The following is a 15,748-nucleotide window of genomic DNA, read 5'->3' on the forward strand; positions in this document are numbered from 1 at the left end:
AGCATGCATAAACTATTTATCAAAAACAAACCCCACAGTATGCGTCTGCGTTAGAAAAGACAAGAAAAAATGACGCCCCATGTAATGTAGATGATGATGATGTTGTTGCTTTGATGAAACCGATCATCCTGGTAGTTTAGCAGCAACATGACAGTTTTTTTTTTTCATGCCGACCGAACTAGGGGTTTAATTGGTCACGTTACTTGCATTAAGTCTGTATTACCGCTTCAAGCCATAATCAATGTGTTTTGCTGTGTGCAAAACGTTAAAGCATCAGTTGAACATGGGATTAATATTACTCGGATCTCTTTTGTTGTTAGCATGGGTGGTGATAGGGTAGGGTTTGTGGCGTCCCAGCCATAAAATTGTTTCATCGTTTCTACGGACGACGGTACTTGGATGTTATGTATCTGAAACGGTGTTCTAATATCTGGTAAATGGTATGCCATCAACTCGTCTTGTCCTATACGCTAGCTAACGAAAGCAGTTAATGAGAGAGACGAAAAGACGTAGTTAGTGATTATGTTTGTTGTTCCCGGGCCCGGCCGGGATATACAACATTGATGCTGTAAATCAACTCTCTTGCTAACTATCACTATCATTTAACTGCTTATAAGATTCGGTTCAGGACAATTACAATATTTGTTTGGTTAACCCAGACTCGTCGGTTGGACTAACAATGATATTAGGGATGCAATATAAAGAAAGGGGCGCAGTAAAAGGGAGAATTAATGAGAGTTATACACACTTGTAATGATATCAGAAGATAAGGGACCCTTCCTTGAAGATAAACTGAGATCGACAGCCCAGCGGACGGGGCAGATGAGAATTCTATTGGGAGCTGACATATGATTCGAGATGGAACGGGTAATCATCCGACACAAACAGCATAGATTCATATAGCACAAGCAATAAAAGCAAACGTAGAAAAGTAAGCAACACATAGTACTCACACTAGCTACGTAGCCAGGCTCACTTTTACTCTTACATAGCACACACATAAACAACGCTCCCTTTCCCCTTTTTAAACATCATCTGTCAATTTTGGGGAAGTTTGTACGCTCAACCCCTCCCCCTCCTCCTCCTCCCCCAAGTCCAATCACACACGCACGTAATGCAGCAAAAGCCCATCGGAGAAAAATCATTCGTCCCAGCAACAGAAATTGTCATTCAAGTACGCCTATTGCATCATTTGCTTTTTATACGAATCAAAAATCTCGCAGAAAAATATCGCATTCCCTCTTTGCTTTTACTTTTCCTCCCTCCTTCACTCCCCTCCCTTTCTTTCTTTGCTCTTTCTCTCTCTCTTTCACCCTACAGACAAGATGATGTTGAATCTAATACTGGCTGCTATACAGGTAAAACTCAGAAACATCCGAGCAACAACAATAATCAACAACAACAATTAACACGGAAACTGTGTGGTTTTATGTTGCGCTCAGTCAATTCTGCAGGTGATGGTGATTGTATTCTTCGGGTTTGTCCTGACTCGCACTGGATATTTTACAACCGATAAACAAAAAGTAAATGAAGATCCTCATTTTGCCCCCCTTTGTTCATCCTTCAATTTATATGCATACTCACCATGATCATTGTTAGTGGCTGTCTCGACTCAACATGGTCTTCTTCACCCCTTGCCTATTATTCTCCAACATTGCATCCGTCATATCCTTCGAGCAACTGCTCGCCTACTGGCCAATTCCTGTCTTTTACATCTGTTTTGCCGGCTTGTCATTTGCCTGTGCACACATCGTTGCTCGTATGCTACGCCTTGATGCTGCATATCGCAGATTCGTACTTGCATGCGTCATGTTTTCAAATACAAACTCGCTCCCTATCGCTGTCATTTCGAGTCTGGCCGTCTCCGAAGCCGGCAAGGTTTTATTTTGGGATGCAGATGATACCCAGCAAGCGGTCGCTGCACGGTAAAGTTTCGGATTTTCATTATATTATAAAGGGGGAAAGACCTTAGAGATAGAGAGAGAGAGAGAAAGGGGATAACATATGCTCATTGGAAGTCTATTCTTATTATAGAGGCATCTCGTATGCGTTATTCTACGCCATCTTTGGAAACCTGTTACGGTGGTCGTATGGCTATAGTCTACTACAACTCTCGGACAGTGACGATATGTCCACTGTGGCCGACTATTCCAATCGAGACAATCTTCCACAGCTCGAATATGGCACTGTTGTAAATCCCAATCACAGCAAGCATAACCATCACTACTTTTCATCAGAAACACTAGCATCTTGTTCATCTTTATCATCAGCTGCATCCTCAATCAATTCATCAACAAACACGGATACACGGCGCACCAGTTCTGTCACATTGGAAGGTAGCAATTATCACCAACAAGGCGATCATTTGACCAACGATAATGATTCTATTGGAACACCACAACAACAAAAGCAACGACATGCCGATGAATCGACTCGATTGTTATCTTCATTCCCGACCTTGCCAAGCGATGTCGAGGCAGCAGTCCCGCCCGATACCACAGGAGCAGCTACAAACAAGACCAACAAGTACATTGCTCGTATCCGTCAAGTGATCGTGGCCGTAGCAGCACACATCAACAAGTACATGACGCCCCCTTTATATGCAGCTACGCTTGCATTAATTGTGGGTCTGATTCCACCCTTCAAGCGACTGCTGTTCGATCCATCCAGTTTCCTCTATCCATCCTTGACCTCAGCCATACAATCGTGTGGCAAGGCTGCTGTGCCCTTGATCTTGGTATGTCTGGGTGCTCAGCTGACTGATATCTATCAATCTCCATCACACGACGACGATGATGATGATGATGATGATAACAATAACGAGCAGCATCAAGTCGATAATAAGCCGGTCTTTGCAGCCATTGCTACGCGAATGCTATTGATGCCCCTTTTGGTCATTCCGATTGTTCTGACATTTGTGGCCTATGGCGTCGATCAATTGTCTGCACGTATCGCTTCGGATCCGGTGTTTAGCGTCATGATGATCATTTTGGGATGCACGCCAACGGCGATCAACCTTGTGCAGATCTCGCAGGTCACTGGTGCCTTTGAAAACGAAATGTTGCGAGTCTTGTTCTGGAGCTATGGCGTTGTTTGTGTGCCTGTGTTCACCCTCATTGTCTTTCTCGCCCTTAACATTGTGGATAAGTTTGTCTAAGTATATAGATTTTCCTTGCTCTTTCTCTCTCGCCCATTTTTATATATATACACATAGTGCGTCGTATAGTATACCCCCTCTTTTACTCATCCGATCTTTTGCCGCCATCTACCCAACAACTCCCCCACACAGATGATGTATTGTTTTAGACTTTTCTATTTCGCGCGTCTATTGTACATACTACCACTAAAGGAGAAGAAAAGGATCTTCTCCTGTACACCTACCCATGAAAAAAAGAAACCTTGCTTTAGTTGCTGTAACCCCAAACTGTTCCACCCTTCCATGTAAACGCCATGCATCCAAAGCATATACATATATATACATTATATCACCATTCCATCTGCTAAGCATCATACAAATAAAAACCTCATATACCATACATTATGTAGATTTCTTTTTCCTTTGAATAGTTGTTGTTTTTTTTATACATGATGAATAAAAATGAAGAGGGGTTGTGTAAGTAGGTGTAGTAATAAGCGAAAGGGTGGTTCTTCTTGGAGAGAATGTGAGGTTATGTTGGGGGATGTGTGGGGTATCAGCATCATCGTCATTATGGTTGGGACATTTCTAGTAGTAAAATGATATTAATGTGTCGTTGGTGTTTTCCATGGTTGCGCCAGTGGATTCAATTTGCTTGATGCACTACTACTAGTGTCTTCCTTGCCCGGCAGTTTGACTGTATACTGCGATAGTCGACCATTGATTTCTGTAGTAAACGTCAGATGTCCATCTTCGTTCATAAAGTAGCTTTGACGATGGCTTGCTTTACGTTCCTTAGTGTTGTTTGATGGGGGAGCCACTACTGTCATGGATTTATGTTTTCGATGCTTGCTACTATAATTATTATTATTAGCAGTAGCAGTAGCAGTAGCAGTAGTAGCAGCAGGTAACGGTGATGCTGTTGTAGTACGCGACGGAGGACGAACAGTGGCCATGGACGATGCAGGTCGTGGCTGTTTTACCAAAGCAGCAGCAGTAGCAGTAGTGGATGATGATTGACGACGCAATTGTTTTTTCAACTCGGCAATTTTGCTGTTTGCAACCTGATATTTTGACTCCAACTCGGTATACTTTTTCGCCCATTCATCCTCGGCAACCACATCCGCCCAATCCATCGTGGCCGTCGAAATGATTCTATTGTTGTCTGTTTGCACATCCCGTGAAACGACCGATGTTGTAGCTGATAGATCCGGTGTAGTCGTGGTAGTGGAGGATTCACCAGCACCAGCAGCTGTAACGCTTTTCTCTATTGTTGGTGCGCACGGACGATCCTGTGTTACCACCGAGCTTGTTGTCGTTGTTGCTGTTGCAGCCAATCGTGTTTCCAGCTCACTGTTTCGCTGACGATGCATTTCCACTTGTTTTTCCAACTCGGCATTGCGTTGTCGGATCGACTGGAGTTCAGTCTGCTGTGCAATTTCCTTGAGCTGATACCCGCTCACTTCATTTTCCAAATCAATCCGTAATTTACGCAAACTCTCCAATTCTTCTTCTTCAAAGATTAAATCGTCGTCGTCGTCCTCTTCTTCTTCTTCTTGGTCTTCTGGACTCATGATAGTTCCATCTGGATGATATCGTCGTTGTCGTTGTCGTCGTCGTTGTGGCCTTACTGCCTGTTGTTGCTGTCGTTGTTGCTCCTGATTCATGCTCAATTTGTGTAAGATGGACGCACCCAATTCCAACATGTCCCGTCGCTGATCTTCCCAAAACCGTCGAGCATCCCGATGACTCTCTGTGGCTCGCCATAGAATTTCCGAAATGTTGCTCTTTAATTTCGTTTCGATCATTTCATCGATGCGATCCAGGAGTCGTTGTTCATGGAGCGCGTAGTTCAGGTCGGTCGTGTCGGGTGCAATACTACTGTTCTCAGAGGATGAGTGGGTTGCTGTAGGTGGAGGAGGAGGAGGTGGTGGCGGCTTAGCATATGAGGACATCTTTGATAAATATATATAAACAGCAATAACTGGGTTAATTTTTTAATCGTCCACTGCTTCCCGTCCCCGTCTGAGATACACACACACACACACACACACCTTCTGTACATAAAATCATCCACCTGAGTAATCACTTACAAATCCACTCTCACTCAGTTTCCTTAAAGCCATGAATCGTGGACTGACAGCACTCGTGCCACTGTTCTTGCTACTTGCTTGCGATCGCGTTTCTGGAATATCCGACGACAACGATGGTTGTTGTTCCTGCTGATTGGCTGCTGCTCGTACTCCTTCCAACGTCACTGCCCCATTCTGCTGTGCGGTTCTAGATTGCCGTCGGGACCGCATCAAATGCGGCGGTGGTCGAAGCGAAAAAGGATGTACACCATGCATTAATTGTTCTTCATCCGAACGGGTTTGATAACTTTCATGCTGTTCCAGCCAACTAGCACGATGATGATGATGTTGTTGCTGTTGCGTAGTTGGTGTTGATGGTGGTCGTTCTACGATAGGAGACAAAAAGACATCTTGGATGATATCACCGCCTGCAATGCGGACGTTGATCGTAGGTGGATCTGGCTCGGGCGCTTTTAATGATTATCATTATCGTGTGCAAGTGAGTTTTTCTTCTTCTTCTTCTTCTTCTTCTTCTTTCCCCCCTTGGATTTCCCCCACCCCTTGGTAATGATGATGATGATGATCCCTGTCCCTTACTTGGAGTGCCAATCGCGCTTGTTCGTCGTCTCTTCTCGGGCTGTGGTGTCATCGGAGACCCTGTAGATGCAAGGAACGGGGCGCCAGGAGAAAAGTAATCATTGGAAGGAAAAGTAAACACAGACTGTGGTAGTGCAATCGTGCTTGGCGGAGCCGTTTGACCATGCTGTTCCTTTGCCACTCGTGCCAGCCGTGTGTGCTGCGTTACCTTATCTTCACTATCCAGCTGTGTATTGTGATTGCGCAAAGGAAAGGGGGCTTAGCTGTTTATGCTTTCTTTCTTCCTTCTACACAATCTAATCGACACAATACGTGTGTATGGTTCTTGTGTAACAACAACAACAACAACAGCTACTACTACTGCTACTACTAGTCGAAGGATAATAATCTTACCTCCTGCGCCAGTTCAAGAAAAAGCTCTTCCACGTCTTCAACGTCAGTATCGTCCGACTCGTCTTCTTCGTCCTCGTCCTCCACATGTCCGTCGCTTCCGTTGTCATTGTTGTCGGGATTGTTGTGATGACGACGCGGAGAAGCATTCCGTGTTGTCGTTTGAGATGACTGCGGTTTTTCAGCTTCAGGGAGCTTTATGAACGGAATTTTAGCCCGTTCCGATAATGCAACTGAGAAAATTTCTCGGGTTTGAGTATCGGGTAACTTAAGAATCGCCTTTTTGTTGTTGTTGTTGTTGTTGTTATCACCATAAAAGATATTCAGTCAGTATCTTCTTCTTCTTCTTCTTCTTCTCGATACGTATGTAATCAACAAAGGGAGAAAAACAACTCCCCATCTAATTGGCATGGTTGTTCTGTTGCGTTTTTACCTACTTCCTTCTTGGCTGTTCGCTCTGCCCAATCCATTTTTCGGCTCGAAGTCTCTTGCAAACGAACGGTCGACGTTGACTGGGGTATTGCGGCTCGTTTTTCTTTCTCTGCTGGACGCTGTTGCTGTTGTCTTCTCGAACGCGTCCGATCGATCGTCATCAAAATGGAGAGGGAAGGGAGAGGTGAGAACAACTAGAGTGGGTTGGAAAAGAAAAAAAAAAAGAGAGAGAAAGAGGGAGAAGAGAGAGAGAGAGAGAGAGAAGTAAAATAAAGTGTCTTGTGGAACTCAGAAGCAGAGTTGAGCAAACGAGCAGTTGCTACTACGGGCGTGGATGGTGGGTGGTTCAAAGGGATAGAAAAGGGGTGGTTTGATATGCGCGCCTGAAGCTGCCATTTGAAGCAATGGGCCCAACCACCTGTTCATATTTCCAAGCTACTAAAAAAAGCGTAGTGGGGGTGGGCGGACATTTTTCTTCATGATTAACTACTATTGTTATTATTTTATTATTATGACAGGCGCCAGCCATAGAGAGCAGCCTGAGCTAATTATTGCTCAAAGTGGGAATAAAACGTGGCAGGTGTCTTTTATCTATTATTATTATTGCCAAAGGTTATACAAAGCTCTGGAAGTCAGGTTCCCCTTGGGATGGACCAATCATCTTGAGGTGTGCAACCCCACCTGCTGCCAAATCCACAATTTCGCCATCCAAGCACAGCTCTGACCCATGCTTCACCCGCAGCAGCAGCTCCGGCGTCTTGTAATACTCCACCACACCGCAACCATCATCATCATCATCGTCATCCTCCTCCACGTGTCGTCCTCCGTCCAGCACCTTGATCGTTGCCGCTTTCAGCTCCTCCCGGCTCACCCCACGCATCATCACCACGTCCATCTCCCCCGTCGTTGGCGATGCAAATGGCGCGATTTTGAACCCACGTTCCATCGAGTGCTGCTTGCCTACCAAAAAGTACGTGAACGGCTTATCCTTCAAGACAACGTCTGCTGCCTCGTGGACAAATGCTTTTCTTGTAGCATCGTAGCGCTGCGCATCCTTCATGGTCAGTTCCCCTTGATGTTGTTGCAAGAACGTCATCAGGTACATGGCTACCCAACTGAACCGCGTATTGCCCATAAATGGCTGCAGGTATCTGGATTTGGAAACGAGTTGGGCATGAAATCCCCAGCTCATCACCACCAGAATCCTCCGTCGCTGTTTCCTGCTTGCCGCCGTTGCTGGTTCAGGGTCCAACGACACATCAATCAATCGAAGTGGTTGCGTGCGTCCTTTGATCACTTGAAGCACTCCGTTTTCGATCGATTCCAGATTCAAACTGAGCGAAAACGCGTTGCCGGATCCACTCGGTATGATACCGAGCCGAAACGTGGGGATTTCTTGTTCTTCTTCTTCTTCTTTCCACACGTGTTTGTCAAAGGCATCCGACAGCCCATTCACCACTTCATGCGTCGTGCCATCGCCACCCATACAAAGAACAATCGTGCTCTTTTGCTTGTCCTTTAGCATTTGTACTCCGAGCTGTTCTGCCAGGCCACGCGTCTTGCCATTCGGTTGGGTATGGGTTACTTGGAAATCGGTGAATCCAGCCGTCGACAGCATGGGCCTCACAATCGTTTCCCACTGCCTCAAGGCCTGTCGTGTTCCTGCAGCTGGATTGAGCATCACCATAACACGCGTCGTCGATTTCTCGTCCCCACGAGTAGTAGTAGTAGTAGTAGTAGTAGTAGTAGTGGGGTAAATGAGTTTGCGGAATTCGTTGATAAAGGGGGTTGTGTCGTCGTCGGCAGTAGTAGTAGCTTGAAAGTGGAGCGTCCGTCGTTCCCAGAGTCTAATACCGGCGTTGCGAAAGTTCGTTATTGTCTGCTCGCCACCACCTTCTCCTTTCTCTTGCGGGTCCGTAACATGACAGTAGTGGATAACAATAGTTGCTGCCTCGGGTTCTCCTTTTGTTGTTTTCTTGTTGCGATCGATGCCATAGATATATTTCAGCTCGTACTGTTGTTTAGTGTCTTGAGACTCTACGTAGAGGTATGCGTTGTCCACAACACGTAGTTGAACGAGTGCTCCAGAAGAATCTGTTAATGACACACAAAGAGTTGCTGCTGCTGTTGTTGTCATGGAAAGAAAGAGTAAAGGACAAAGCCGGACAAGGGGGGAAGGAAACGGTTCCCAGATTCTTTTTCTTTGCTGCTGTGAAATTTATCTTTTGCATCACTAGAGAGAGTACAAAAAATGGGGCTCATCATCACACCTATCCATCGCATCCTATATCCTCCAAGTAAAGATTAGTAATCCTTCTTCTTCTTATCATGACATGAGCCTCATTTTGTTTTGTTTGTTGTGCAGTGGATAACTCATCTTTAAAAGCTATAGAAATCGGATCGGGATGCGGCTATTTGTTTTTACCGAGATCTACTATGTGTGTACTGGTTGTTATGCGTTAAACAACAACAAGAAGTTTTAAGTAGGTCCAGATCGTACTACTACTGCCACTACTACTAACTGTTTATCGTTATTACGACTTTATTTTCCCTCCGCTATGAAATCATTCATGCGTGTGTCTGAAACCAGAATGGGGATGATAAATCCAAAACGCATGCATGAAATTTGTGATTATTTCGCCGTTGGAGCTTTTTTCAATTTCAAACCCACCGTGTATGTGTTGCTTCTTCATTTCTTCTTCTTTGCTCTTTCTCCACACTTATTCTGACTACAACAGATGAAGATTGCTTGGAGCATTCTTAGTACTCTTACTCTTTGCCTAGTAGTGGCATTATTTGCCCAAGACGTCAATGGTAAAGCTTGCATCTAAAGAAAGAAAAAAGAACTCGCACTCACTATGTAATATTCATTATCCCCCACCCCCAGCCGATGCTCGAGAACAAGCACTCGCGTATCTGCGAAAATACAAGATCCCATACCGCAGGGAAATATCCAATGTCATCACTTCTGCAGACAACAAACTGAACAAACACGACGACGACGACTACCTTTTACAGACGGTGAAATACTACCGGGACTCTGTAGCCATGAACGTCGATCTGTTTGGCGAAAAGATTGATCGAATTCTGAAAGGATTACGCATCAAGCTCGAGCAACAGCACCAGCTCACACAAAATAGCATTGAAGGCTTGATGGAATTATTGCAACACGCGCTGCGACGACTGGAACTGCGCGGCGAATTGACACGTGAACGAGTATTTGCCGAGCTCGACAAGCTGAAACACAAGGCGATCGAAAAGAAACTGGTCACCGAAGCACAATGGAAACAGCTCGTGAACGATGTTGCGGGCTCATTTGAAGCCGATGCATGGTACCGACGGTTTTTGGGTGGCCGATACCATCGACACCACCATGACGATGACCAAGACGATGGCTTCCATCGTTGGAAACAACATTTGCAACGCCGACTCAAACATAACAAGAGGCTGACCGAAGCACAAATCGATCAGAGTCTGGATACGGTCCAACGGGCGATCCACAATACACCCGATGCATCCAAATTGGCTGACTCGCGCTGGTGGCGTCGCGTGGAACGCGAATTGAAACGCAACCTTGTCGATCCTGAGCAAGTCAAGAGTGTCATGGATTCGGTCCGGGACGAAGTTCAAGCTTACAAGATCTTTGCCATGGATTATGCGCCAGAGGAAGCCAAGCACTGGTTCTCAGACTGGTATGACTATATCCGTGATCTGTATCATGAATTTTTCCAGTGGTTGTATAAACAGTATAATGATGAGCACACGCCAGAGGCATTGAAGGCCTCGTCGTCTTATGCTGTCGTGCAAGCCCATTCCCGGTCTATGGGTTTGGCTGTTCAATCTGCCGAATCAGCTGCTCAATCAATGACCCAGGCCGTCCAGGATACGACTCAGCATTGGAAAGATTCGTTTGCAAAGTATTGGTTGCAGAAGGAGAAACAGGCTTACAAGCGGATCGGATATACGGAAGCACAGCTTCAATGGTTGCATGACCATTTGGAAAAGACTATCAAAGACCGCAAGTCGTTGGCCAAGCATAATGTCGATGCATCCTTGTATGCCATTCGTCGGTATCTACAAGAAACAAGAGTGCAGTCGGCAACACAGATCGAACATCAAATCAGTCGTATCCAGCACTTGTTGGAAATGTGGAAACAAACTTTACCAACCGAGCGCGTTGAACTATAAGTCGGTCCCAGACCTCCCTTTCATCTCCTCTTTTCTCTTCTTCTTTTTTTTGCTGTACATAGTAATGTTTCCCATCGTCTTTGCTAATGACTCTTTGTCAATAATATTACCACAATGTTATTTTCTCATACGAATTAATAAAGTCTCTCATTTGCATATGTTGATAATCATGAAAAGTTACAATATCAGTATCGTCCATGGATTTTCTACATTCTTTCTTTCGTTTCTCCGTGCGCAACAACGACGTCATAGCTGGAATGATATAGTTAGTAGCTTTAGCTCATGAGCAGGAACCGACACATCTTTTTTAGTTATCTGCACAGCTTGGACGTAACGCAAATAAGTATAAAAAAATGTGGCTCTGCATGATTTTCTCTCAATGTTTATGTATCAAAACGGCGCACCTGATCCTGGTTTCCTAATGAGTTTCGTGCGAGAACGTCACAAAAACAGTTGTGGGCCAAAACACTGCATGATCATGACCTGAGGAATTTTAATGTTGCCGATCATAGCACATGGGAGCGCCAATAAAAATAACAAGTGCGACATGCAAGTGTCAACTAGCACGGGGAAACAGGATCATATTACTGCCCGTGATGCAGCATTGTTGGCATAAAACAGGTATCCATAGGAGCGCTTTTTTTGTAGTGTTAGCAGCTATGACGTAGCCTTCTTAATTTTGCTTTTTTGTCCAAGAAAACGTCTGTATGATACATATTAAATGACGATGCGGGCAGTACGTAAAGCATGTTTGAAAAGCTTTATAAAGGGTTGAAGTACTATGGCCATGTAAAACGGGTTGTTATGCAGCTGGCAATGTAAAAAAGGCAATTTGTGTCTTTTCCTGCGTTTAGAAGCACGACCCAAGGTCACTGTAATGTACGCACACTCATCGACAGAATCCTTTGGGTTATCTTCATGGACAAGAGTTGTCTCCGTCTAATGGGTAAGTTGGGAGAATATCTTATCTCATCAATGAAAGTTTGATGCCTTAGCATTTTGCCATATTCCATCAACGCTACTGTAGATCTAGGATGATGTACAGTACGTACCATCGAATTGTACAACTTAGATGAGGCTTCTAAAAGAGGTATCTTTTATCGCAATTTTGGGCTTTGAGGGATAGTTGCATCTCATGGCATATTCGGATATGTCTGTAGATATCTTCACCTTAAACATATCCTTTGGTGCAGCCTTTGTACAGGCATAAATACAGTAATATGTTTTAATAAAAAAAGAATATCAGCCAATTTAGCAACGGCATGGACATGGTAGTGGGACTGATGCAAAATATAGACAAAGGCCATAATCATTACCTCCGGTCCGCTCTTCTACTGTTTATAAGCACCAAAATATCTACGACATGCAAACCTGATTCAAAAACTTTATGTGTGCCTGACAAACTTTAAACACTGGAGATATTACATACACTACAAATAGAATATCATCTTCTGCCAGTTATAAGAAAATAACTAGAATTAACAGTTTGATCGAAAAATGCCACGGTGATCCGTTTATCTCCATCCGTATAGAAAGGATCTCTTCCCATAGCTAGGAAACACCAGCTGTAACCTTGTATAAATAACATAGGCTATGGCTGCTCTTCTTTCCTTGATATTGTTAGATAGAATTTGCCTTACTACTAGTGAAAGCTGATCATGCTGCATAGTACTTGTAAATATAGCTTTATTGTGCCGTACTTTAGCTCATTTATATGGATACACTAAGCTTAGTGTAGAAAGATTATTATCAAAAGCAGGTTGAAATTATAGCAATTATTGCGTTCCTTGATGATTGACATGCTTTGTCCAACCTTGTTCCTTTACTGCTATACCACACCTTGAACATTATGTTAAGTCTCTTCAAAAATGCCCTGTAGCATCGGAAGTTGCCTCGCTACCTCTTTTCGTAATGATTGATCAGTTATATACAACGACACACATACCCGAGTCTTCATTTTTTACTTCGGTATAACTGTTGCTGTTACATTGACCATTATATAATGGATTGAAAAAAAAAATTGGGCCTGCAGTGATGACAGATCACTCTTTTTTTTAAATTGGCAACGTATCCCAAACGTATCGGATACTCAAGCATCCACTTGGAATGAGCTGCTGTGCGCCTTCCTGCTCCGGCCGGCTACACGCTTGCTATAAAAAATTGAGTCAGGTACAGTATAGGCACCTTTGAGGTCAATTTTGATCGTAAAATTCTCACGTCATAACAAACCTTTTAAGGTGGGTGCTATTTTCCAGTATAATGTACGAACAGTACACAAAGTTTAAGCTTTCTGGACAATCCAGAAGAGTGCAATTTGCTTGTGTGTACGGTGATCGTTCTGTCATCCCCTCCTTCAGAGAGATAATTTGACTGCCTGATTTAATTAGTTCTTTGTCATCCTTTCATGTTGCTTTATTCTTTTTATCTTCAAAGAGCGCGGACTTGGCTAGACATCAAAGCTGAGAGTCATCTCGTAACACCGTCCAACTAAGCCCAAGTGCTCCCCGCTAAACAAATGACATCCTGGTAGTATCTGTTCCTCTATATCAGGTCATTTTCTGCTGACGATGACTGTCCTAAGGCACAGTCATTGGTCAAAAGTCACTTTATGGAAGATGTAACCAGGGATGATAGCCCATTAGCTCCACAGGATTACAAAATAGTATAACATGGTGTGAGTATCTCTCTCACATAGTTTTATAAGTCATCTGATCTGGTCTTTCACTCAATAGTTAAAAGCAAAGGACCCGCCCAGCAATTCGCTTTCTTTCACAGCTTTCTTTTAGTAACTGAAAGGTAAGTAATCTCAAATCTTTGCGCGGAAGCCTCGTAGCTAATTTTTTTTATATCTTTAGAACATTTTTATCGTGACAAATTATTTGAAACAATGAAGGCAGACAAAACAGGAGAATACGCATGCCAGGATTGCACCTTGACTTTCAGTGGTTCTACAGCCGCCAATCGGCATGCAAAGTCAGCAAGTCACAGAGTTTATCCCACCGGAAACTAAATCCAATGTATACTGTATTATGAATTATGATGCAGCATGTGTATGCGACCTTTGACACTTATGCTATGTGTAATAATCCAATAAATATATTGTGCAGAAACCTGAGATCGCTGTTTTTGAATTGGTGAATTTGTTGCTAGAAATATATTTGCTGTTGTTATTGTTGTTGCTTTGCGTTGCGTTGTTGCCGAATTATCTGTCCAGTCGTTAATGTATAGCTTGAAAGTATAAAAGAGGAATAGGATAGATCAACGCAAGATTATTGTCGACCTTAGAATAAAAGTATGGTAGCATAACAATAACAATTTCTTGTTGGACACTAATAGAAAATGTATGGATTCAACAGTAAAAAGATGTTTCCGCATTATGTATGTACAACGTTGTGTTGATGATGTAGAAATAAGGATGGTACGTAAAGAGCTAACAGCAGCAATTACGGAATCTTTCCAGTTTCTGTCAAACCGAGTTTGTTTGCCGTCATGAGTCGCTACAACTACGCTTTCATATACCGTATTTTATACTTATTGACAGCGGTTTGTTCTTGCTTAATAAGATCACGTTGTCTATTTTCACTGGTACTAGCAACCTCGTCTATGCATATATCCAATTCTTTATGGCACTAAATTCCACTATCGTCAAGTTCTTTCCATCACTCACAGTGCATCTAGAGCGCATAATGTAGATGAGAGACTTTGTGTACATCGCATGCGTTTAGTGTCTCTATCTCGGTGTCGCATAAGCCGCTGATAATTGAAAGTAAAACCGTGCATCCCGCTCCCCGCATTATTCGTTTCTGTCCTAGTACAGTATCGATTTTATCTTTTTCTTACTACTCTTCTACTTTTATCTGCATCATGTTTTTAAATATCGGCGCAAAGGCATTTGAGAGCTTTATTTAATCACCAAGCAATGGAAAAACTAGAGAGAATGTGATGGTTTTTAAATCTGACAATGACAGTCCATGGGCTGAACTTCTTGCTCTTCTTGGAAGCACTTAAGGTCAAACAACTGCCTCAGCATTTGATGTAACTTGTGAAAGTTTCAAATGTGAGCAACATTGCGTTCCTTGAGTGCTGCCAAAGAGCTTCTCCAAAGCAGGTAATCGTTCCAACATAATCTTGATTTCGTACGCGGCTGAAAAATGGGACAGAAATGTAGCACGAAAGTTGGTACGCAGGGTACCATAGTGATTGATGATGATGATGCAGTAGTTCGTCGGTCTTGTTTGGCAGGAGTAGTGGTTGGGACAAGCTAACTTTCAGCTCTACTGTGTCGATGATTGGGCAGCGGCTGAGCATGTCGACACTTGCGGACATCTTGTCGCTGCTGGTGTGGTTAGTGGTGGTATTGATGGTATTGATGGTGCATGCTCGTCTTACTTTGATCCGTGTGCATCATATCCGAGCCTGTGTCATACAAGTCAATCGATTACTCCCTTATTCTTTTTTCATTAGGCTTATCATGCAAGCTTAAAGTTCAATGGCGAGCTGGCCGTGAAGAGGAATGGTGAATAACAGAGATTAGAGTAGATATCGTCAGTTTACATCAAATTATGATAGTCGGGGACAAAATGGGAATAATTCATAAGTACCCTTGTTTTCTGGTATGGCTTTCGATTTGGCCGATGCTTGAGGACTCTGCGGCTTGCTGTTGTTGCAGTACGAGCATCCAGGATGATTCCTGACTCAGTGATCGGGTTTTAGTGCTGCTCGATTCCGTTGTTCAACCAGTCCCGACACTGGTATAACCGCCCAGGCGCAGTGATGTTTCATTAATTGATAAGCAATGCCTTTTTGAAGAGGTCTTTTCACCTGTTGCATCGTATCATCACTATTCGCTGCTAGTTGTTGCTGTTGTGCTGCTGCTTGTATGCTTGGATTGTCCTCGAGGACACGAGATGCTTATGCCACCACTGCTGGGCTC

General features: G+C 43.6%; 5 protein-coding genes across 5 annotated transcripts; 2 read left to right on the plus strand and 3 right to left on the minus strand.

Annotated features, from left to right (window-relative positions):
* The first annotated feature begins 1,257 nt into the window (after positions 1 to 1,257).
* Positions 1,258 to 3,250, plus strand: BDB00DRAFT_473193 (membrane transport protein-domain-containing protein). The gene is made up of 4 exons (XM_053117513.1): positions 1,258 to 1,358; positions 1,443 to 1,523; positions 1,600 to 1,925; positions 2,035 to 3,250. Exons 1-4 carry the CDS (start codon positions 1,326 to 1,328, stop codon positions 3,155 to 3,157), a joined length of 1,563 nt encoding a protein of 520 aa, XP_052978068.1. The 5' UTR covers positions 1,258 to 1,325; the 3' UTR covers positions 3,158 to 3,250.
* A 388-nt stretch (positions 3,251 to 3,638) lies between these two features.
* On the minus strand, positions 3,639 to 5,779 carry BDB00DRAFT_473171 (uncharacterized protein). Its single transcript, XM_053117512.1, has 2 exons — positions 5,230 to 5,779; positions 3,639 to 5,091 (listed from the first exon to the last, which is right to left on the minus strand). The coding sequence occupies exons 1-2, from the start codon at positions 5,482 to 5,484 to the stop codon at positions 3,742 to 3,744; spliced, it is 1,605 nt and encodes a 534-aa protein (XP_052978069.1). The 5' UTR covers positions 5,485 to 5,779; the 3' UTR covers positions 3,639 to 3,741.
* Positions 5,780 to 5,972: 193 nt separating this feature from the next.
* On the minus strand, positions 5,973 to 7,108 carry BDB00DRAFT_473203 (uncharacterized protein). The gene is made up of 3 exons (XM_053117514.1): positions 6,633 to 7,108; positions 6,118 to 6,474; positions 5,973 to 6,031 (listed from the first exon to the last, which is right to left on the minus strand). The coding sequence occupies exons 1-2, from the start codon at positions 6,786 to 6,788 to the stop codon at positions 6,175 to 6,177; spliced, it is 456 nt and encodes a 151-aa protein (XP_052978070.1). The 5' UTR covers positions 6,789 to 7,108; the 3' UTR covers positions 5,973 to 6,031; positions 6,118 to 6,174.
* Positions 7,109 to 7,127: 19 nt separating this feature from the next.
* On the minus strand, positions 7,128 to 8,815 carry BDB00DRAFT_831491 (ATP-NAD kinase-like domain-containing protein). The gene has a single exon (XM_053124126.1). It carries the CDS (start codon positions 8,762 to 8,764, stop codon positions 7,241 to 7,243), a length of 1,524 nt encoding a protein of 507 aa, XP_052978071.1. The 5' UTR covers positions 8,765 to 8,815; the 3' UTR covers positions 7,128 to 7,240.
* A 497-nt stretch (positions 8,816 to 9,312) lies between these two features.
* Positions 9,313 to 10,942, plus strand: BDB00DRAFT_977814 (uncharacterized protein). Its single transcript, XM_053129944.1, has 2 exons — positions 9,313 to 9,441; positions 9,515 to 10,942. Exons 1-2 carry the CDS (start codon positions 9,366 to 9,368, stop codon positions 10,813 to 10,815), a joined length of 1,377 nt encoding a protein of 458 aa, XP_052978072.1. The 5' UTR covers positions 9,313 to 9,365; the 3' UTR covers positions 10,816 to 10,942.
* Positions 10,943 to 15,748: the final 4,806 nt, after the last annotated feature.

Source organism: Zychaea mexicana (genome assembly GCF_025766255.1).
Source record: "Zychaea mexicana strain RSA 1403 chromosome Unknown BDB00scaffold_54, whole genome shotgun sequence".
Classification (NCBI taxonomy): Eukaryota; Fungi; Mucoromycota; class Mucoromycetes; order Mucorales; family Lichtheimiaceae; genus Zychaea; species Zychaea mexicana.

What these genes read in the sequence shown, in the direction of transcription:
- BDB00DRAFT_473193 (XM_053117513.1), top strand. Translation starts at nt 1,326, where the DNA reads ATGATGTTGAATCTAATACTGGCTGCTATACAG. An exon ending in TAATACTGGCTGCTATACAG is followed by an intron (nt 1,359 to 1,442) that starts GTAAAACTCAGA and finishes TGTTGCGCTCAG; the next exon opens with TCAATTCTGCAGGTGATGGT. An exon ending in CAGCAAGCGGTCGCTGCACG is followed by an intron (nt 1,926 to 2,034) that starts GTAAAGTTTCGG and finishes TTCTTATTATAG; the next exon opens with AGGCATCTCGTATGCGTTAT.
- BDB00DRAFT_977814 (XM_053129944.1), top strand. Translation starts at nt 9,366, where the DNA reads ATGAAGATTGCTTGGAGCATTCTTAGTACTCTTACTCTTTGCCTAGTA. An exon ending in ATTTGCCCAAGACGTCAATG is followed by an intron (nt 9,442 to 9,514) that starts GTAAAGCTTGCA and finishes CCCCACCCCCAG; the next exon opens with CCGATGCTCGAGAACAAGCA.
- BDB00DRAFT_473171 (XM_053117512.1), bottom strand. Translation starts at nt 5,484, where the DNA reads ATGCATGGTGTACATCCTTTTTCGCTTCGACCACCGCCGCATTTGATG. An exon ending in AACTGAGTGAGAGTGGATTT is followed by an intron (nt 5,092 to 5,229) that starts GTAAGTGATTAC and finishes TATTTATCAAAG; the next exon opens with ATGTCCTCATATGCTAAGCC.
- BDB00DRAFT_831491 (XM_053124126.1), bottom strand. Translation starts at nt 8,764, where the DNA reads ATGACAACAACAGCAGCAGCAACTCTTTGTGTGTCATTAACAGATTCT.
- BDB00DRAFT_473203 (XM_053117514.1), bottom strand. Translation starts at nt 6,788, where the DNA reads ATGACGATCGATCGGACGCGTTCGAGAAGACAACAGCAACAGCGTCCA. An exon ending in AGCGAACAGCCAAGAAGGAA is followed by an intron (nt 6,475 to 6,632) that starts GTAGGTAAAAAC and finishes AACAACAAAAAG; the next exon opens with GCGATTCTTAAGTTACCCGA.